Genomic DNA, 22,432 nt, shown 5'->3' with positions numbered 1-22,432 from the left:
TCAGTGTTGGTTTCTGTGTATCAGTATGGGTTTCTGCATACCAGTACAGGTTTCTTTGTATTAGTGCAGTTTTCTGTGTATCAGTGTAGGTTTCTGTGTATCAGCGCAAGTTTCTGTGTATCAGTGCAGGTTTCTCTGTATCAGTGTCGGTTTCTGTGTATCAGTGCAGGTTTCTGTGTATCAGCGCTTGTTTCTGTATATCAGTGTAGTTTTGTGTGTTTCAGTGCAGGTTCCTGTGTATCAGTGTACGTTTCTGTGTTTCAGTGTGGGTTTCTGTGTATCAGTGCAGATTTCTGTGTATCAGCATCGGTTTGAGTATCAGTGCAGGTTTCTGTGTATCAGTATAGGTTTCTGTGTTTCTATGCAGGTTTCTGTGTATCGGTACAGGTTTCTGTGTTTCTATGCAGGTTTCTGTGTATCGGTACAGGTTTCTTGCCCATTCGCTGCCACCTGATGATGTGTTTTGTGGTGCACTCAGCTGTTTGCAGCTCGTGTGGTTCAGGCTGTGAGGGCGGACACTTTAATCGCTCCCACAGCTGCTGGCGGGGTTGTTTGGGTTGAGGCACCGACTTCCTGTCGGAGTGGAGTCTCCAACATGGCAAGCGGGGAGGGTGCGGAGCGGCGGCGGGGTGACAAGTACTCGGTGCTGCTGCCCACCTACAACGAGAGGGACAACCTGCCGCTCATCGTCTGGCTGCTGGTCCGATACTTCGATGAAAGGTAGCCGGCTGTGCGTTGAGCGGGTAGCGAGTAGGAACTAATCCCGGGCTAGCGGGGAAACCGGGGCCAGGCCCCCAGCTGTCGGACCGGGGCCAGGCCAGGCCAGGCCAGTATCAGAGTAATGGCATTTGAAAGTATTTGCAGGCACAGCTTGTTCAGTAGCAGGGAGAAGGGGGGTAAAGGATCAACAGGCCGATTGAGAGATTACATTGAGGGTGTATTGCTTCAATCAGGATCTCTCTTGACCACGGGTTCCAATCAATCATGTTCAACAATTCATCCCCGCTGACTGGTGCTAAAGGTATTTCTGGCCGCAAGATCTTGGAAAATGTCATGTCAAGGAAGTCAGATAGTCAAAGGTGGAAATTTAATGCCGCGAGGCGCTGTGTTGCAGAATATTGGTTCATTTATCCTTTGTTACAAGGCAGAGGGAGATGACTTGCAGAATCTCTCGAGATAAATGTCCTGCACTTTAAGCACTCACTGCCAAAGATGTCTGGTGGATATTGTCCTATAAAATGTGTTGTTAGGTGCAACGCTAGATCAGTGGGTTAATAAAGAGTTGGGCAAAATACTGCGGATGCTGGAATCGGAAACAAAAACGGAAAATGCTGGAACTTCTCAGCACGTCTGACAGCATCTGTGGACAGAGAGTAGAGCCAATGTTTTGAATCTGGATGACCCTTCGTCACAGTTCAGACGCGAAACGTTGGCTGTCTTCTCTCACTGCAGATGGTGTCAGACCTGCTGAGATGTTCCAGCATCTTCTGATTTTGTTAGTAAGGAGTTGGGCATTTAATACTGCGATGAATAAATATTTCTTCACTTAGAGTTGTGTGTCTTTGGAATCCTGTAGTCGAGAGAATTGAGTTATGAATGCCCAGTCGTAAATTATATTCAAGACAGAGTTTGAAAGATTTTTTGGTCCTAATGGAATTGGAGGATGGGGATAGTGCAGCAAAGTAGGGTCGAAGCAGAAGTTCAGCCATGATCTTGTTGGATGGCGCAGCTGATTTCTGGGGCTAAATGACCTACGTTAACTCCTACTGTTTGTGTTCTTAATTGGGTTTCCTTATTCCATTTTACTGTACATGATCAGAAATGTTGACTGTTTCCTGTGTTTAAATGGGCTTGTGATGTACATTTTTCAGGCTGATATTTATAAAAATAGATTGCATTTTTAATTTGAGATCTTTTCTCTCTGAGCAATGTTTGATACATCAATTAAATGTTTTCTAGTCTGAAGAGATGCAAACATAAATACGTAAGAGAGAGGCCATTCAGATAGTATTGCTCAGTATTTCCATAGTAACCTATGACCTCCATCGTAGTATCTGTTTCTACTACATGTGCTGGTTAAGTGCATTGGCCATGCTAAATTCTCCCTCGGTGTACCCGAACAGATGCTGGAGTGTGGCGACTCGGGGATTTTCACAATTACTTCATTGAAGTGTCAGTGTAAGCCTATTTGTGACGCTAATAAATGAAAATCCCAAAAGGCCATACTACGGGTTTCCTGATGTCAGCCTTGAACTTGCCTTTCACCCGTTTATGTTTATGTTTATTTAGTCTTGTGGTTGTATTTTAACTTGCAGTGATGCTCTCCTTTCAGAATACTACTTAAAACTTACGTCTTTGACCAAGCTTTTTGTTACCTATCTTGGTATCTCTTTGGGTGGCTTAGTGTAAAATGTGGAACAATAACTCTGTCATTTGACTCCTCCCAGGGCTGGAGGATAAGGTTTTCAAACTTTCCTTCATGATTCTGTTCTTAATTGGGTTTCTTTATTCCAAGTTATTGTACATGATCAAAAAGATTGACTGATTTGGTTTATGATTAGTCTCTTACACCACTGCTGGGCTCTGATGCCTTCCTCATGTCTTGGCAATCAAAGCTTAAAGGATTTTGGTCGCACTGATTGTAACATTGAATTCCACACCCAGTTTTTGGGAACGAAGGGTGAGTCTAAGATGAGTGTTTTGAATTTAAATAAAGGCAATTATGAGAATATGAAGTCAGAACTAGCTAAACTGAACTGGGAAGTTAGATTAAGATTTTAGGTCAGTAGAGATGCAATGCCAAGCATTCAAGGAGTATAACACTCAGCAAAGATGCATTCCGGTGAGAAAGAAGGATACAGCATCTGTGGTGAACTAAAGAAGTTAACAATACTATTCAATTGAAAGAAAAAGCATACAATTACTTGAAAATTAGTGGCACATCAGAAGACCAGACAGAATATCTATAAGGGTGTATCCCCTTGTGGGAGAGACATAAGAACATAAGAAATAGGAGCAGTAGTAGGCCATCTAGCCCCTCGAGCCTGCCCCGCCATTCAATAAGATCATGGCTGATCTGTCGTGTCTCAGTTCCACATTCCCGCCCTCTCCCCATAGAGACTAGAAGGAGGGGAGCACTATTTAAAAATAAGTGATCTGATGTCAGCTGATAAGTAACTTCATTGCAGTGAGAATCTAAGCCTACTTCTGACACTTACAAATATATTTAAATGAGTTACTGTGAAAATCCCCTAGTTGCCACACTCCAGTGCCTGTTCGGATATACTGAGGGAGAATTTAGCATGGCTATGACATGAAAGGCATGTATAAATGAAAATTCTGTCTTATAAGATAACGTGTAGTTTTCAGATGTTGGATGGTAATAATGGGTGGAGGGCCTGAAGTCCATATTTAAAAGATTGTCTTCAACTTTATTCTTCCATTTTAATTCCAATGCCCATATTTATCATTGAAGATTGCTATGTAAAATTATCTTGTCAATTTCATCTTCCCATTGGTTTACATAAAGTTTACATTCCAAAAGTGGACATAAGAACATTGAATAGAAACAAAATCAGCAGGAAATCAGACTTGGAGTTTTAAAAAATATATCTTATATTCCTATTCAGTTTATTATGGCATTGCACATAGGAAGTCAGGGAATACATCAGTTTGTAAGGGCAGGAATATTATAACATGTAATGTAGAATGCATCATTTTGATAATGTAGAAAGGAACTGCTGTTCAGAACCACAAAACTTAATAGAGTATAACTTGCACAATCTGACTTTGATTAGATGCTAATTGGTTTGTCTTTAGATTCATAGGAATTTGTAAATTACTGATTCTTCACAGAGGATAGATTTATGAATATTTTAAATGGATTTCATTTTTTTAAACATTGTTTTGTTCAGTCAGGATTGAAACTCCACATTTCTTCCCCTTTACACTGCTGGCTGAATGATGTTGACTAATATTTCTCAAAAACTATGATTAACTCATATGATTAACTCCATTTTATAATTTCATGAGTGAGACTGGTCCTGACAGTCCGTTCTTTCCAGTGCAGCAGGAGATGGTGGACTCCAGTATTCCAGTACAGTTTTATAGAAAAATTATAACTTTTTGCCACTAAAAACAGTGTTCATTCAAATGAAGGTCAAGATTTTGAATTCTGGTTGGCAAACTTAAGAGATATGTGAAACGTGGTTAATGTTTCAAGTCCATTGACCCATCTACAGAATGGACTCAATGTTAACTCTGTTTCTCTCTCCACAGATGCTGCTAGATCTGCTGTGTTAATCTGGTATTTTCTGCTTTGGTTTCAGATTTCCAGCATCTGCAGTGTTTTATTTTTATTTTTGTAAGCAATATGAAACTAGTCAGGATAATCTGACTTTAAAATACCTTATCCCAAATGTCCATTACACTAAAAAACACTTCATAGGTAAACACAGCTGCTACCACAGACAAGACATGATCCTGCTATGAAATTTTGCACAATGCATCGGAAGTGTATGATATTGATTATAAAGACTGTAAATCCAATTTATTACTCAAGGTTAAAAACAAAATCAAATAACAATAATGATCATGTGTCTTGAAGATGTTAGTGACAGGGAATTAATAGCAAGAGTTAAAGTAATGTAAATAATGGAACAATGTGTCTCTTATATGAACAGAAGATACCATCTCCTCTTATCCAGCCTACAACCTCCTACATTACCTTTAAAAGGCATTTACCCTGCTGAAATGACCATTTAAAAATATCAATGTTTTAGTGATTCCCAGTAGAACGGATACGTATCTCCTGCAATGCATTAATATTACCATTCAATTGAAAATTTTCGGCAGAATTTTTAGGATAAGTTATTCCCCATTGTCACAGGATCACAGCTGATCTGATATATTTGATATCTCTTTTGCAGCCTTCCATCGCATGAGACAATAGTTTACACCTTGGTCAACCTAGTGTTAAATAGCGACTGGTGTGGCTCAGGAGCCCCACTCACACTGGGCAGTCTCTCTGATATTTGCTGTAGATAAAAACAGTGGGCTCAGAAGGTACAAGATTCACTGACCTCTGGTTTCTCTGTGCTTTCTCAGGGCCAGTTGAGCTTTTCTTGTTTTCTCGCCTTTTTCAATTAATCTTCAAAGACCATGGCTATTGGAGATTCTCACGGAGTTGTCTGCCAGTTCCTATCTTGCCCATATTTCTACCTTTGTAACAGAAATATGGGCATCCATTAAGTCATGGTGACTGACCAGTTCAGCGTCTAGAAGCTCTTTAGATGATTAATAGCGATGTACGCAGTTAACCTGCCAGTGTAATTCTTGTTATCTTAGGAATCTGTGTATGCAGATGATTTAGCATGCTTCAGATCTCTCCATTGATGTCTTTGTCCTGCCAAGAGTTGTCAAGGATACATCTGTTCAGTCTTTTCTTCTTCCTAGCGCATGTTGTCCAGATCTCATTTATGTAGAGGAGTGCACTGAGGACCCAAGCATGGTATGCTTGTTGGTTTTGACTTCTCAGTCAAGTTGCTGTTGTTCCACACTCTCTTACTAGCCTTGGACGTAACAAGCTTTTATGATGCATGAGTTGATTTCAGCAACAATTGAGACTGCTGATGATTGTGGCACCTAGATAGGTGAAGCTATCAACAACATCCAATGTCACATTGTCACTGCTGATTGATGGTGATTCGGAAATATTCTGGACCATGATATGGTCATGCTGATGGTCAAACCAGACTCTTTACAGTCTTTCCAATTGCTGCTGATATGGAATGCTAGTGCAGCATCACCTGTGTAAAGCAACTTTCTGATGGAGAACTTGGCACACTTTGGTCTTGAGTCTCGGGCAAGGATGAACAACTTTCTGGTATGTTAGTTGACGTCCTCTGTAGATGAACCAAAGGTATATGGTAGTAGTAAAGAGGACATACCAATAAGTGTCTGACATGGTTTACTTTTTTTTGGACTGCTAGTTAGTTCTGTGCTTACTGACTTCAACTTGATTCAGTCCATGTGTTGTTGGTTACTGACAGTTATACATTGTTTCTTTGCTTCAAATATGAATGCAGCAAATCTTACATGAATAATTCCTATGCATCAGCAATGAGAAAGGCAAAAACGCCTGTGATTTGGCATATGGCTGATTCATACCTGAACAAAACATCAATCAATGACTTGCATTTCACTGTCAGTGACGAAGCAGCAGTGTTTTCCATAAAGATTGGTGTCTCCTTTCCTGATGTAACTTTGATTCTAGTGTTCAATAATAGTACTGTCATCAAGCAGGCTAAGCAGCCAGTCACATTTAAGGATTCTCGCACACAACAACCAGAAACTGATTATTCTTCATTTTTAGTAATCTTGCAAACATCAAAATGAAATAAATGTTGGGATATAGTTTGGAGTTAAGATAGAAGCTTTTTATCATTTGACATTCCACATGTATAAAATTAGTCTCCCAGCACCAGAGAAGTTGTTGAGTAGCAATTATGAACTTGATACAGGGTGAATATCCTTTATCTGTAAATCTAAAAACTGAACACATCCCAAAACAGGATTTTTTAAAAACTTTGTCAACCTTGTCAGGAGGTCCCTAGCCCGAGCTGACACGAACACTGCTGACCACACCTTACCTCTATGTGGGAAGTCCCTGACCCTAGTTGAAATGACCCAAACCTACACAAACACCGCTGATCTTCAGTAAGGGAAGTTCAGTTGTTTGTCTTTCCATTGACACTCTGAACCCGCTCCTACAAGAGGAATCGCACATGGTGCCATGGATGGGAACTTATTACCCTGCATTTATGATTGCCGTCTTCCTTTTCTTGCCATCTTATTCACGTTAGACTATTAGCTTGCCTAGGTTCAAACTATTGTTATGTGAGTAGGTGTAGTCCCATTTGCGGTATTCAAAAGCAGAAATTATCTGAAATCCGAAACTCAATCGGTCCCAAGGAGTTTGGATAACTGATATTTGATCTGTATGGTGTTTTAAAACCCAGTTATAACTTATTCAACAAGGTGTAACTTTTCAAGTGTTTTTACAGCAGGACTAATAGCAAAGAGCAGAAGTTCATGTCAAATCAAGTGATTTCAGAAAATTTTCATCTATGGGTACTTCATCAGAGCGCCCTCTGAAAGAGCAGGAAATCATTGACAGCAACTTCTGGATTTGCTCATTTCTCACACACTAGACATCGCTGTCAGTTTCACTGTTATATTGGCTTTGAACACTAATACTTTAATTGCATTACAACTGCAAAATTTGAGCTATATTGGCTATGGTTCAAACAGAAATTTCTCACCTGATGTTTCAAATGGGGGAAGATTGAAGTTGTAATTTGCCCTTTATCTCATCATGATGCCCATTTTTTTTAAAAAAAAGGTGCTCTTAAATATCTGTTAAATGGTACATGGTATTAAATGGTTGTCTGGAGTAATAAAATTTAAAAGCTATGTTTGTATATCTCACAAAGATATTAATAGATAGGCGGGGAGGAAGGGGCACACAGCAGATTAAAACTGTACATTTTGAAACAAACTCAAATATGAATGATATATCAAGTATGTAAACTGTGTGATAGTATTATTAAATATGACACTGTAAGATCGAATGGTGTAGACAGGTAGTGTACACAAATGTAAGGTTTTTAATTAGATTAGTTTAACTTCATGATTGATTTCCTCTTAACAGGCAGTGGATGTCTTTCAGAGATGCTTATTGATGGCAAATTCCTTGCACTAAATAGGTTACTAATGTGTACAATTAATGTGGCCAAATCAGGTTTAGACAGTGTTGTCCCATTTTGTTCCATAACGCTCCTGTGAAGCATTTTGTTCAAGGTGATACATAAATGCAAGTTGTTTCTCTGAGCTCATTATTAGGCTGATTGTAAAGGCTTGCTTACCATACTGCTGTCCTTTTTTTAAATGAAACATTGTTTTAACTTTTCTCTAACACTTTTTCCAAGTTTGCCGTCTTTAACTGTTTATAGCATAGCTTTTCCTGCATTGATGCAACACACTCTGCTATTAGATAACAGCCACCAGTGCTGTTTATTGTGCAATAAAAGTGTTAGGCATTGGTTCTTGTGTTGCTATGGTCCCAACGTAGCAACCAGTTAGAGCATACACATCTCCAGATGCACTGCAGCTGAATGACAGCAAGCACTAAATCTGGTTAAATTTTTAAAAAATGACCAAGTAGCTCCAGGCACGGGTATTATGTCTGTGAACCAGTTTTTCCAGACATCCTTTTCAGTTTTCTTAAGTTTTTTTTTAGATATCCTTTGAATACCATATTCTGCTTCCGTTCTATGAAGTATGGACTTAGAAACATTTTAAGTCACAACTAATGTGTTGAAGTTATGCCCTTTAAAAGATAATCCATTAAAAAAAACATTCTTTTTGGGTTGCTTTTCCTGAGCCCACCACCACCACCATGTTAGTATCAAGTATTCTTCCCTCTGATTATATGTGTTGGATGCAGAGCAAAACATCCCATACTCTTCTATAACTTCAGCAAATGCATCAGCATGACATTTCACCTTCACACTTATTCTTGTTTTCTAGTATTTCTGAATGAGGCTACCAGTCAGTCCAATTATGGGGCCTGCGTGGATCCCCTGATTCAGTGGATGTGAGAGGAGAGGTCCAAGAGACACATACAGAGGAGTAACTGATACCAAGAATTGGTAGTGGAAGAACACTACCTCAGAGCACTGTCATTGAGTTGTTCTGTTTTAACTCATTTGAATTTTACACCTTTCTTCTTTGCCTGTGATTGCTGGTGACAATAGTCATTGAGTGCTCAAGATATTCGATTAAATTGAATAATATGTCAGAAACTTATCATTACTAAAATTCTTAATTCAATCTCAAAAATATTGAATTAAGTCTTTTCACTCAAAATGTCATTGTTGAAATTAACCAATTTTAATGAAACAGGACAACAATTAAGTAAAAAATGTGATTTACACATCAAAGCAGCTGTGTGTAAATGCACATGATTTGAACTTAGGTGCTCTACAAGATACACCATATAGTTTACTCATTATTAAAAGTTCTGAGTTTGTGGTTTGTTTCCTATCAACAACAAATTCATCCACAAAATTCCCCAGTTTGTGGGGAGACAAACTCCATCTGGATATTTGGCTTAACTGTCTGAATTCACTCATTAATTGAACGGCATTGTTGTTGGGAAGGCTGGTTTTGCTTATTGGATCCGGCCATTTGTGTTTATTCTTCTCCATTCCACTTCCAATAGCAGCAGTGTCCTCTGGAGTAACACCATGGGTTTCCATTCTCTCAATGTTGTAAAGTTGATTCAAAATTTGTGTCTGCTAGGCAGTCACAACAGCAAATTCAAGGTTCTGTACTTCAGTTAGTCACTGATGTCTGTGTGAGAGACTCAGCTGTCATATGCAGCTGTTTCAACTGCTGCTGGGATGAAATTACAGTGCTAAGGACATTTTGCAACAATTCTTCTTTCAGCTCCCCCCAAGTTAAATGGCTTATGCCTGTAGAATATACAATGGAAATTATAAAATGTCATCATCTATGGCAACCACTTTTTGCACTTAAAACATTTTTGGTAGTTCTCTTTCTTGTTATGAATCACAACTGCATCCATTAGCTGGATCACCGATATCATATTAGCAAGAAAGGTATTAGCTCTAATATATTTGCATGAGAATCTCGCAACTATCATCTGTCAAAAGATGACATTTTTCTTTGTGTTTAAGTAGGTTACAGGCAGAGTAACAGAACTGCAAAAACATAGAATCACAAGTTCTTTATAGTGCAAAAGGAGGCCATTCAAACCATCATGTCTGCACTAGCTCTCTGAATTAGCAATTTATTTAGTATCTTTTTCTCACCATTCATAACCCTGCACATTGTTTCTTTTCAAATAACAGTCCAATTCCCTTTTGGTGTCCTGATTAAACCTGCTCCATTACATTCTCAGACAGTGCATTCCAGACCTTAATCACTCGCTGTTTGAAAAAGTTTTTTTCTCATTTTTTTCTTCTTTTGCCAAGTTGCTTGAATAGCTGGCTAGTGATAGAGAGCAACACCAACAGGACAGCTTCAGTTCCCATAGTGGCTGAGGTACTCATGATGACCTGCCTTCTCAACCTTGCCCCTCACCTGAGGTGTGATGATCCTCAGGTTAAATCGCCACCAGTCAAAGCCTATAGACATTTGGGACTATGGTGATAATTACTGTGGAGACCAGTGAAATGACTATGGTGATAATTACTGTGGAGACCAGTGAAATCATTTGGCCATCAAAAATCCTCCAACAGGAAGTGCAGGGAATTTGTTGCTGTTTTTGATGGCTGCTTGGAACCCAGAAAAGGGTATTGATGGTTAAAGTTTTATAATATCAGAACTGGCAATGTGAAGATGGACCTATACAAGGAAATATCACTGGATTAGCTCTAGGAAAATGTAAGTTTCATTTTCATGCTTGGAGATGCACCATATGGCCATATAGGTTCCAGACCTCACCACAACATTTTTGTAAAAAAAAATCATGGTGATCCAGGCACCCAACAAAGACATGTCAGTGAGTCTGGCTAGGTGGAGCATGGAAATGGTGTGGCTCTCGTTGAGATGTAGTTTAAACTGCTCTATCAAGGAAAAGTACTATGATTGGGCATGCACTTGTGGTTCATGAGATGGAAGATGACATGGGCAAAATTGGAAATGATGAGGGCTCTTGAATAGGAATTGCTGGGAGACATTTAACCTGTGATGTAGTTGGAATCACTAAAGAATGAAATGAATAGATCTGTGGAGTGAAGAGTTGCTATAACAATACAAGTCTTCAATACTATTTCCTCTCGTACCTGTATTCCCATCCCCATAAACGCAACCTGTAACTTTTGAGCTCTTTGGGGTCTCATAACTGGGAATCCCTCCATTCCGTGGTCCCCAAGTACAGATTGCACGGCAATTGACTATGAAATTCAAAATTCCAGTGGGCAAATGTCTTACATTGGGAATCATCTGAAAGTGTGGTATAAATTGCTAACCTTGCGTAGCTCTGACTGTCTTACCAGAGTAGTTATCTGACAAAAGTTAGAAGAATTGAAACTACTTCTAGCTTCTGGGTAATTCTCATACTGTACCCCTCACCCCCACCCCTGACCAACAAACATCATCCCCCAACTATCTCCATCCTCACGATGACACAGTGGTTAGCACTGCTGCCTTACAGCTTCAGGGACCCGGGTTCAATTCCAGCCTTGGGTCACTGTCTCTGTGATGCTTGCACATTTTCCCTGTGTCTGTGTGAGTTTCTTCCAGGTACTCCAGTTTCCTCCCTCACTCCAAAGATGTGCTAGTTAGGTGGATTGGCCATGCTAAATTGCCTCTTAGTGTCAGTGGGTTTAGTGGGATAAATATGTGGGGTTACAGGGATAGGGCCTGGATGGGATTGTTGTTGTGCAGACCCGATCACCAAATAGCCTCCTTCTGCACTTTAGGGATACTATGATTTTATGATTCTCATTGACAATTCTGCCCCCTCCCCACCCCCACTGACCACCCAATCCCCACTCACCATCTGATTCCCACCTCCCCATTGACTGCCTGACCCTAATCCTATCTACTTACCTAACAAACTCACCTTCTCCCTGGCTTTTGAAAGCGACTGACCCTTTAAACTTACCTGTTTTTTGGCAACTAATGCCATAATAAAGGAGCCGCCTTGCCTCTAACTCTCCAGTCTCAAATGTGCTGCACTAGACAGTTCTCACCAGCCTGGTTCAGAAAAATAGGGGATGGGACCTGTGTGGGATTGTTGTCAGTGCAGACTCAATTGGCCAAATGGCCTCCTCTGCACTGTAGATTCAGTGGGAAAGGCACAGCTGGATTTCCAGGAAGAAAACATAGAACATTACAGTGCAGTACAGGCCCTTTGGCCATCGATGGTTCCACTGGTCAGCGCCACAATCTAATGACCCTCTAATCCAGACAATTCCAATATTATCCATACATCTATCCAATGACCATTTGAATGCCCTTAAAAGAGGAGCGCAACGGCAATACAACTCTGAGTGCCACTCCATATAAGTTCAGGCCTCCCATTTCTTTGTATAAATGCAACAAATGGAATGCTGGAATTAGCATCAGAGGTAAAATTTAGAAGTTAACTTTCAATTGCATATCAACATTCTGTCTACAGGCTGGAGGTCTTAAATTATATGTTGTGGCAACAGATCAAAATTCTGAGTAGCATCACAGCATAAATACAATGTATTAGGAAATACAATTGTTGCTCATTATAGCATTTGCATTGCGTATCTTCTTCCTACATCCTGTTAGACATTACAACTATTGTACCTTTAGAACCCCAGTTCATCTACTCAAATTACCGTGAAATGTTTAAATCTTGATTTTAGCGATATTTGGAACTCAATGTCTGAAAAATCATGTAATGATGACGTTCAAACGTGTATTGGATTAATGTACAGTATGTATGACCTTGATTCACTGGTTGAGCCAAAGGTTTTTTTTAAAGTAACATATCAGAGTCAGTGTCAATGAAACATGGCTACTGAAAAATGCAATAAATGTTGTCCTAAAATTACAGTAATTGACAAATTTTAAGTAACATGAAACAAATTTTCAGTTTAGTTTCTTGGTGAGGGATCAACTTGGAATTATTAATTGTGCATTCTTCCTTGTATTGTTTTTAGATCAACTTAGACATTTTAATTAACATCCAACCACACACACTGTCAGCAAATCTAAAAAAATTGTTCTTTTCAAAATGATTTTTTGTCACTATTGTATTTTCCTGCCAGAACCATAGGATCCTTACAAGAAAGGAGGCCGTTCAGCCCATTGAGCCTCCAACTCTCAAAGAGCATCTTACCCAGGCTCACCCTGGGTGATTATCACCCATAACTCCAAGCATTTACCACGGCCAATCCACCTAACCTGTACATCTTTGTGGGAGGAAACCGGAGCACCAGGAAGAAACTTACGCAGACTTGGGGAGAACGTGCAAACTCGACACAGTCACCCAAGGCTGAAATTGAACCGGGTTCCTTGCTATTGTGAGGTAGCAGTACCAATCATTGTGCCACCAGACTCAGTTAGTGTGCAATGTTTTCGAGTTGTGAACCCGAGTAAAACAACTAGTACTTCTACTGTACAATCTACTGAATATGTACAAATCTGCACCAAAAGCCTCCATTTCTGAATGAAAACCTGAAAGGTTGCTGAAAGGGACTATATTCCTCAATTTGGCGCTGCTGGCAACAGACAGTTTATATTATGTACTGAATAAATATTTAACATAGCTTTGCAATACTACACAGGACTTGCGCAATTTTCCTTAACTGAGTCCTGTTCTTTTTCAACCATCCTGTCTGTAGGATGCACATTGTTATAACATGCCATTTGGCTGGTTCCCAATTAGCATGTTCCAGCAGGAGTCTACCATATTTAGTTACACGAACAGTTCGATCATTGGAGTGCATGAACCCCATCCGTCCCATTGTACTGTGTGTTAAGAACCTACGTTAGGAATAGTATCCCTTCCAATAAAATGTCATTTTAGTTAAGTATTCAATGTAGCTTTCAGGAATTTGAAAAGCAGCTTGTTTGTATTAAGGCAAGTGTGTATATTGTGTAAAATAAGCAGTTAACACACAACTTTGTAACCTGACAACATTAACTCATAAGCAAGAGTTTTGCTGACTGTTTTCCGAAAACGAAACGTTGAAGCCTGAGGCTGTATACTTTTTGAAAATTGACAGATGCACATTGGCCATATGTGCTCCTGCCAAACTCTCAATTAATTAATTATTGTTGCAGTGAAAGTGAGCTACATGGAGGAAAGAAAGGACAGTATACTATGTGGTCAATAAGAAAAATGATCCACAGGCAAAACTGAGGCATATCAGAGCTGCACAGATTGTTGAACTATAAATTTGACTGTTTAACTTGTTTCTTTATGGAATATTTAGTACAATACAGTGCAATGTCTGTCAATTTTCTCAAATATAACAATCAGAAATTGCTTCACAATATAAACTTTAAAAGTTTAAATGTTTTGAATTGATACACATGATACTATTTTCTCTTTAATTTCTGTGGCCATTTAACTTTTCAATATAGCATCTTTGAAAGTAATAACTCCCACAGGAGGAGCTTTAGTTGTAACTTATAGTATGGCAGAGGCATTGACTGGAGGTAAGAAAAATTGAAGGGCCTGTAACTCTGATGAACATTTCAGCCTTTCATTACAGGGCAAGATTGACTGACTAAGTTCTGTGAGTAACTTGGCTGCCTGCCATTTCAGTCAGAAAAATGTAGGACCTTAAATGAAGGAAGGAAAACCACAAGAGGAAAGCCTTTTTTTAATAAGCTAAATAGGATGTCAATCTTAATTGTTTTCCAACCTATTGTTTATCTTCCTGTAGATTTGGTAAACTTGTAGTTCTAACACGGGTGGCCAAATCCTGTGAACCTTGAAGCGGCATATGATAATCAGCAGATATCCAAGAGCCGCACGACATGCATAACCTTTACAGACATACTGTTTTTACTACTATTTCACATGTGAGGAAACCTTCAGTATTTTCCTCTTGAGGCCTCCAGGCTTCCTTCATATAGTTTTGTCCTCTTTTAGCTTCCAGGTTTCCTACACACACAATTCCAGTCATGGTAAAAATCAATCTGCTTCACTAGCATGTATCAGAGCTAGCACATTTTAAAGATATTCTTCAAAGGGACACTGGCATTGCTGTCCAGGTCAGCATTTTTATTGCCCTAGAAGGTGATGATGAGTCGTCATCTTGAAGTACTGCAGTCCATGTTGTATAGATACACCTACAGTGATGATAGTGGAAGTTCCAGGATTTTGACCCAGCGACTGTGAAAGAATAGCAATACAGTTCCAAGTCAGGATGGTGTGTGACTTGGAGGGAAACTTGCAGGTGCTGGTGTTCCCATGCATCTGCTGTCCTTGCAGATGGTAGAGGTCGTAGGTTTAGAAGGTGCTATTGAAGGAGCTTTGGTGAGTTGTTGCCGTGCATCTTGTAATCACATACTGCTGCCACTGGTGCACTCTTGGCAGAGGGTGTGGATGTTGAAGCTGGTAGGTAGGATACCATTCAAATGGGCTGCTTTGACCTGCATGGTGTTGAGCTCCTTCAGAGTTGTTGGAGCTGCACTCCTCCAGACAAGCAGAGAGTATTCCATGATGACTTGTGTCTTGTGGACAGGCTTTGGGTAGTGAGGAGGTGACCTACTCTCTGCAAAATTCCAGCCTCTAACCAGCTCTTGTAGCGATTCTCAGTGTTTGACCTGCTCTTGTATCCCACTGCTTAACAGAATTTGGTAACCTTGCTCTTCTAATATGGAAAATAAATCAAGATATTAAAAAAAATTGATTTTACTTGGGGGAAAAAAGTTGTAACCGTCTACTGAACAACATATTTGAATAAGAGTACCTGTGTTTCAGTATAATGAATGACTAAATTCCTGTTCTGTATTCAAACCGTTTCCTCCTTTTCTAGATGGAGCCACAAATTGGAGGGTCAGCAGTGAGCGGGTGGGTTAAGGAACTGGAAACAATGGTGCTGAAGGTCACGTGACTCTTCATAAGAACAGTGGGAAACTACAAAAGAAACCTTGCAACGGCACAGAAGCACATTGTTAACCTTAACGCTCTTCCCAGTGCTGCTGTCTATTTCTCTCCCTTATGAAGCTGTTCATAGCTAAGGTTGTACCTGGCTATTTACCTCCCCCTAATTTTTTATTTCAAAAATATACTTTATTCATAAATACTCTGAAATAAGCCATTACTGAAACAACATTTTCAATCATTACAATCAGTGCAAAAAAGATATTTACAATTTCCTTAACTTTAATATTTTATAGTGCTCAGTTCCAAGACATTACAGACATTCCAGTTCAGTTCTTCAACAAACTATATACATTTGTCACATTTCACTGGGTGCTGTTTTTACAGAGCTGCTCACAGTTCCAACTCGAGGGTTTTTTGCAGTTACTGGCCCCTCGGTCTGCCTTGACTGAAAGGCTTTAAACAGTGGCCTTGCCCCATTGCATCTTTGCAGCGGCTGCCCTAAGCTTGAGAGCGTTCCTCAGCATGTAGTTCTAGCCCATGGAATGTACCAGTCTGCAACATTTGGTCGAGGAGAAATCTTTGCGCTGGAAGATCAGCAAGTTTCACGTGGACGGAAGAGCATCTTCACTAAGTTGATGACCCTCCAGCAGCAGTTGATGTTAGTCTCGGTTTACCTCTCTCTAATGGATAATTTAAGAGGTTTCACAAATAAGGAATGAATGGCAGGCACCTTGTGTTAAAGAACCACTTGCAGCTTGTGAGCCATGGTTTGGCCACCCTGATATAGAATATAGTCTAGCTGAAGTAAAATGTTCTAAAAATGTAGACTTAGATGGTTAGCCTTGGGTTGAGCTTTGCTCTTTTGCATCAGTGTAATTGTTACATGTTGCTTTCACACGTCTTTACAATTGGATTATAAGATTTTCTTTTATTTAAATAAATTTACAACCGTCCTTTAGATGGTGATGGGGTACAGTTTCACAGGCACCGGCAGCCACCCAAATAGCTTTTGTATGTTTGTAAGCCCAGATAGAAAGTGTCAACAGGCTATTGTACTGTGGAGCTATGGAGAGTACTGCATTCAAAATGCTGATGTCCATACGTGTACTTTGCATATGCTTTCACAGCATATGCAAAGGCAGTTGGGAGCAGTTGCTGTATTTGTTTCTTTTTGTCTCCCACCGGCAGCTGAGGAACGCAAAAATTATTTGTAACAAATTCTGCTGAGATTAATTAATCTCAGACATTAATGTCTACAAGGCTTAGTGATGTAATTGTTGCATTTACACAATCACGTTATTTTAGTAATAACGTGGTGAATTTTAGCAATTCAACCATGTAATAGTTAATTAATGCATCTCACATTTTTGAATCTGTATTAAGCAGAGAGAAAGAACTTTAATTTCATCATGTATTTGGGATATCACAGCTCGTGGTTTTCTTTTTCGAAGCACAGGTACTGTTATTAGGTCAGAAAATTTATAAGCCAACTTGTGCAGAGCGAACAAAGCAAATGGCAAATCAAGGAATGACTAGGTAATCCGTATTTGTTAGAATTAGAATCATAGAAGCATACAGTGCAGAAGAGGCCCTTTAGCCTGACGAGTCTGCATCCACACGTGAGAAACACCTGACCTCCCACCTAATCCTACTTACTAGCACTTGGCCATAGCCTTGAACATTATGATGTGCCAAGTGCTCATCCAGGTACTTTTTAAACATTGTGAGGCAAATCACCACCACCACCCTCCCAGCAAGTGCACTCAAGATCATCACCATTCTCTGAATAAAGTAGATTTTCCTCACATCACCCCCTAAACCTCCTGCCCGTCACCTTGAACATATCTCCCCTTATGATTAACTCTTCAGCTAAGGGAAACAGCTGCTCCACTTGGTCCACACTCCTCATAATCTTGTCATCCTTCTGTCTTCTATGCTCCAACAAAAACAACCAAGCCTATCCAACTTCTCTTCATAGCTTAAATGTTCCATCCCAGGCAGCATCCTGATGAATCTCCTCTGCATCTGCCCCTCCCCCTCGCTCCAGCATTGTCACATCCTTCCTATAATGTGACGACCAGAACTGCACACAGTACTTTAGCTGTGGTCTTCACCAAAGTTCTATACAACTACAATGTTACTTCCCAGCTTTGTAATCTAATCCTCGACTGACAAAGGCAAGTGTACCAAATGCCTTTTTCAGCACTATACTAACATGCCCTCCCATTTTCAGAGATCTATGGGCAAATGCGCTACGAACCCTTTGTTCCACAGAACTCCCTAGTGTCATAGCGTTCATTGAATATTTCTGTGTCAAGTTACTCCTTCTGAAGTGCATCATCTTTCATTTTTGAGGGTTAAATTCCATCTGCCATTTATCTATCCATTTAATCAAACCATCTATTATCTTCCTGCAAATTAAGACCTTCTAACCACCTGGCAGATCTTTGTGTCATCGGCAAACATACTAATTTCATCCCCCACATAGTTATCTATGTCATTTACATAAATGACAAATAATGGGTGACCCAGCACCAGTCCCTGTAATACGCCACTGGATACAGGCTTCCAGTCACTAAAACAGCCGTCTGTCATCATCATTTATCTCCTACAACTGAGCTAATTCTGAATCCACTTTCATCAAATTATCCCATGTGCTTTTGTCTTCTTTATAAGTCTCCCATTTGGGACCTGTTTAGAGGCTTTGCTGAAATCCATATAAACTACATCAACTGCACTACATTAGTATACATACCTGGTTACCCCTTCAAAAAATTCAGTCAGATTTGTTAGGCATGCCCTCCCTCTGACAAAGCCATGTTGACTATCCCTGATCAAGCCTTTCCTCTCCAAATGGAGACAGATGCTTTCCTTCAGCATTCTCCATTAATATTCCTACTACTGACATGAGACTCACTGGTCTATAGTTCCCTGGCTCATCTCTACAATCCTTCTTAAGTAGCAAAATCACACTAACTGTTCTCAAGAACTCTGGCACTCCCCTTGTGGCCAGAGAGGAATTACAAATTTGGGTCATAGTGCCTGCAGTCTCCTCCCTTCTCTTCCCACCCACAGTAGTTTGGGATACAACTCATCTGGACCTGGCAATTTGTCCATTTTTAAACCCACCAATATCTCCAATACCTTGTCCTTCCCCTTGACAATTTGATGTTGTTTGCAGGAACATTTTTGTCTAGGACACCAGGAGAATTCCCTGCTTTTCAAAGGGGTGGTTATTTTGTCTGCATCAGAACTTGTAGATGAAGATAGTGCTTGTTCTGGAGGAGAGCACTTCCAGCAATGTCACATTCCCTTAATCCTCCACGAGAGTATCAAGCAATCAGACTTTTGAATGGGCCTATCTCTCATTAAATTGATCTTTCTCTCCACTTTAGCTATGACTGTAATACAATACTCTGTGCTGTCATTTCCTTCTCTATGAATGGTATACTTTGTCAGTATAACGTGCAAGAAGCAATACTTTTCACGGTATACTAATACAGGTGACAATAAATCAAATCAGAAAAACTAGAATATTTGCTGAGGTCCAAAGTGTGCCTTGACTCCACACCCTGACACTGAGGTAAAAGCGATAGAGATGAACAAAGCTGACTATTTGAGTAGAATCAAATAACTTCTTATGTTGAAAAGAATAGAACACGAGGGAGCACTTTGAAATAAACTTGTAAATAAGCAGTAATGGATTGATAAATGCTGAAAATAGGTTTATTTGTATCTGCTTGTTGCACTTCCTGATACAGTACGCAAAATCCATTCATTATAATGGACATGTTTTTCCTTGTGATGTCCTTGCAATTATTTTCAGTGCTATATGCCACAATTAAAACATCATTTATTTAGTTCCTTCAATGTAAGTAACATGCTATTCAGGAAGGAGACAGATGTGTAGTAGTAATAGAATTAGGGGAGATGATGGCTGTGGTAGTCAAAGACAATGTTGAGAAATGACAGTGCAGATGATTGGACAAGAAGAAATGAGCCATGATGGTTGAAAGTTCCCAGATTGGAGCATGGATATGCTTCACAAGGCATTGGCTGAGTTCTAAGCTTGAGAACTCACCAAGGAAAGGCTGACGGGGCAAGAATAGTGCATCACAATGCAATTGTGAAGAATATCATTGTGGCTTTCATCAGGGTGATCTCGGCATTATCTAGACCATAGAAATGGGGAAAACTGAGCGTGGATCTGTTAGCAAAAGTGTGTTCAAAACCTTAAGAGCCATAGAAAGATGCTAAAAGACATACTGTGTTGTGTAGGAGAGGATATTTTAAACACTCAAGTTATTTTCAACTGTGTTTAAATATATAGTATTTAGCTTACTTAAACACTATAATAGTGGTCTGACCAAAATGTTTGTAAACAAGTCCTAATGAGTTCTAATCATAGGGAACAAGACAATTTATATAAGGGAATTCTTATGAGGCATGCACGAAATATTAAAAACACATGCCTCGATTTGAGTATCTCTCAAATGTGGCTAGATCCTAATGATAGTTGTGAAGTTTAGATGAAAGATTCAAATTGTCCTGATAGGAAAGGAGAGGTCAAAAAGGAAGAGTGAAGCTGTATTTGTAAAAACAATATAGTTGTAATAGAGTGGGAGGATATTAGTCATTAGGTTCTGGTGCATCTGGTAAAAAGTTAATTCTTTGCATCAGTGGTAGATCCTGTAGCAATGGTAAACCTTTTAATGCTGTTGACAGCAGAAAATGATTAAGGACCACATGGGTCCTTTTGTGACTTTTAACAGGACAGGATATAGTTGAAATACTGAATGTGATTCTGCATCTATTTTCACTATTGCAGACAGTTTTAAGGTTCAACTGATGCTGAAGAGGGATAATGCTATCAATATAGGAATGGTCTTAATAATTATAATTAAGACATTCAAAGCTACTTGGATAATGGACACAATGGCATTTATTTCAGGGGTGCTAAAGGCAAGGGAGAAATGTAATGTGAGCCATTATAACTCTTTGAGTTTTAGGCTAGTTCCAAAGAATCTTATAATTATAGACCTGTTCGCTTGTCATTGATGCTGTTTGGAGAATCGATGTTGAGAGGCAGTGTGTAAGGATTGCTACTTATGGCCACTAGTACACTAAGGAATCTCAGCAAGGTTTTCAAAACTAAATTTTCTTTTGAGAATGTTATTAGTGGCTGATGGCAATCTAATGGATGAGCTATTTCTTGATTTCCGTTTACTTTAAATATGGGCAATATTGACAAAGCAGCATTTATGTAGTGGGCTTTCTCTGACAAGCAGTCCTTGGGGTAACAGTGCTCTTGAGATGGTGTTAAATAAGGAATTTCATGATTTTGACCTGGTAATGATGAAGCATTGGCATTATATGTTCAAGTCAGGTTGGTGGGATTAACTGAGTTAGAATCATAGAATCCCTACAGTGCAGAAGAGGCCATTTGGCCAATTGAGTCTGCACCAACTCTCCGACAGAATATCTTACCCAGGCCCTCTTCAGCGCCCTTTCTCTGCAGCACCCACACGTTTACCATGTTCAATCCATCTAATCTACACTAGAGCATGTCCAGTCCACCAAACCTGCTCGTCTTGGTGATTTGATGCATGACTTGGAGGAGATGGTGTTCCCATAATACTTCTGTTCTTGATGGCAGTTATGGTGGAAGTAATGCCAGGGAGTTGTTGCTGTGCTTCCTATAAATATTATTTTTTATAATTTTATTGCCCTGATGATGCAGCAAAACAATATTACTGGCAGAGATGCTGACTAAATGAACTGCTGTGTTCTGCATGGTGTTGATTTCTTGAGTGCTATTGTGACTGTATACATACAGGCAAGTGGTGCGTATTCTATCACGCTCCCAATTGGAATTAATGGTCAGACATTATGTCAGATTAAAAAAATGGTTCTACTTCTAGGCAGTAGTTTGTTACCCATGGAAGTAAATCTGCAAGGGCTAGGTCGTACACAGAGTTCTGCAAGGACTTTTATTGTAGCCATTGTTATTTATGGTTTAGATAAGCGCACATGAATGGAATTATTCACTAATTTGCAGATGGCACAATGATATGCACAGGAGTTTGGGATATTAAACAAATAAATAGGCCAATTTAGTTGAATAAGAGAATAGGCCCATGTGTGACAGATGTTGTTCAGTATGAATAGATACAGTGTATTTGGGGCAGCACGGTAGCACAATGGTTAGCACTGCTGCTTCACAGATCCAGGGACCTGGGTTCGATTCATGGCTTGGATGACTGTCTGTGTGGAGTTTGCACATTCTTCCTGTGTCTGCGTGGGTTCCTCCGGATGCTCCGGTTTCCTCCCACATTCCAAAGATGTGCAGGTTTGGTTAATTGGCCATGCTACATTGCCCCTTAGTGTCCTGGGATCCATAGGTTAGAGGCATTAGCGGGTAAATAAGTGGGGATATGGGGATAGGGCCTGGGTGGGATTGTGGTCGGTGCAGACTCCATGGGCTAAATGGCCTCTTTCTGCATTGCAGGGTTTCTATGATTCTATAAATGTTATGCACTTGAGTATGCTTTACGAATGTTATGGGTACTTGTTATAGAGGGGAGGCTATAAAACAGGAGAGGCACTGGAAGTCATAGTTCATACATCATTGAAGATCCATAAAAGTGGCCTGGAATTTGATATGGTAATGATGCTATTATTGTGCCACTGAAACTGATAACAACTTTGGGAGACCGGATATAACCAGAATAATACAGAAGTTCTGTAATTGCTCTTCAGGGTGCATTTTATAGGTTCCCACAAAGTGCAATTTCCCTTGCAATC

General features: G+C 39.8%; 1 protein-coding gene across 2 annotated transcripts in view; it reads left to right on the top strand.

Moving 5' to 3' along the window:
• Positions 1 to 569: 569 nt before the first annotated feature.
• dpm1 (dolichyl-phosphate mannosyltransferase subunit 1, catalytic) overlaps positions 570 to 22,432 on the top strand; it is a 71,940-nt gene continuing 50,077 nt past the window's right edge. For both annotated transcript variants that reach the window (XM_080204996.1, XM_080204994.1), the window contains exon 1: positions 570 to 720. In XM_080204996.1, coding sequence (XP_080061122.1) covers positions 596 to 720 — 125 coding nt within the window. In that variant the 5' untranslated portion in view covers positions 570 to 595. The remainder of the gene's footprint in view (positions 721 to 22,432) is intronic.

Source organism: Carcharhinus amblyrhynchos, chromosome 16 (assembly GCF_965287045.1).
Source record: "Carcharhinus amblyrhynchos chromosome 16, sCarAmb.v2.hapA, whole genome shotgun sequence".
In the NCBI taxonomy this organism is placed as follows: domain Eukaryota; kingdom Metazoa; phylum Chordata; class Chondrichthyes; order Carcharhiniformes; family Carcharhinidae; genus Carcharhinus; species Carcharhinus amblyrhynchos.
The sequence above is the reverse complement of the archived record's forward strand: the minus strand, read 5'-3'. Positions and strand labels throughout refer to the sequence as shown.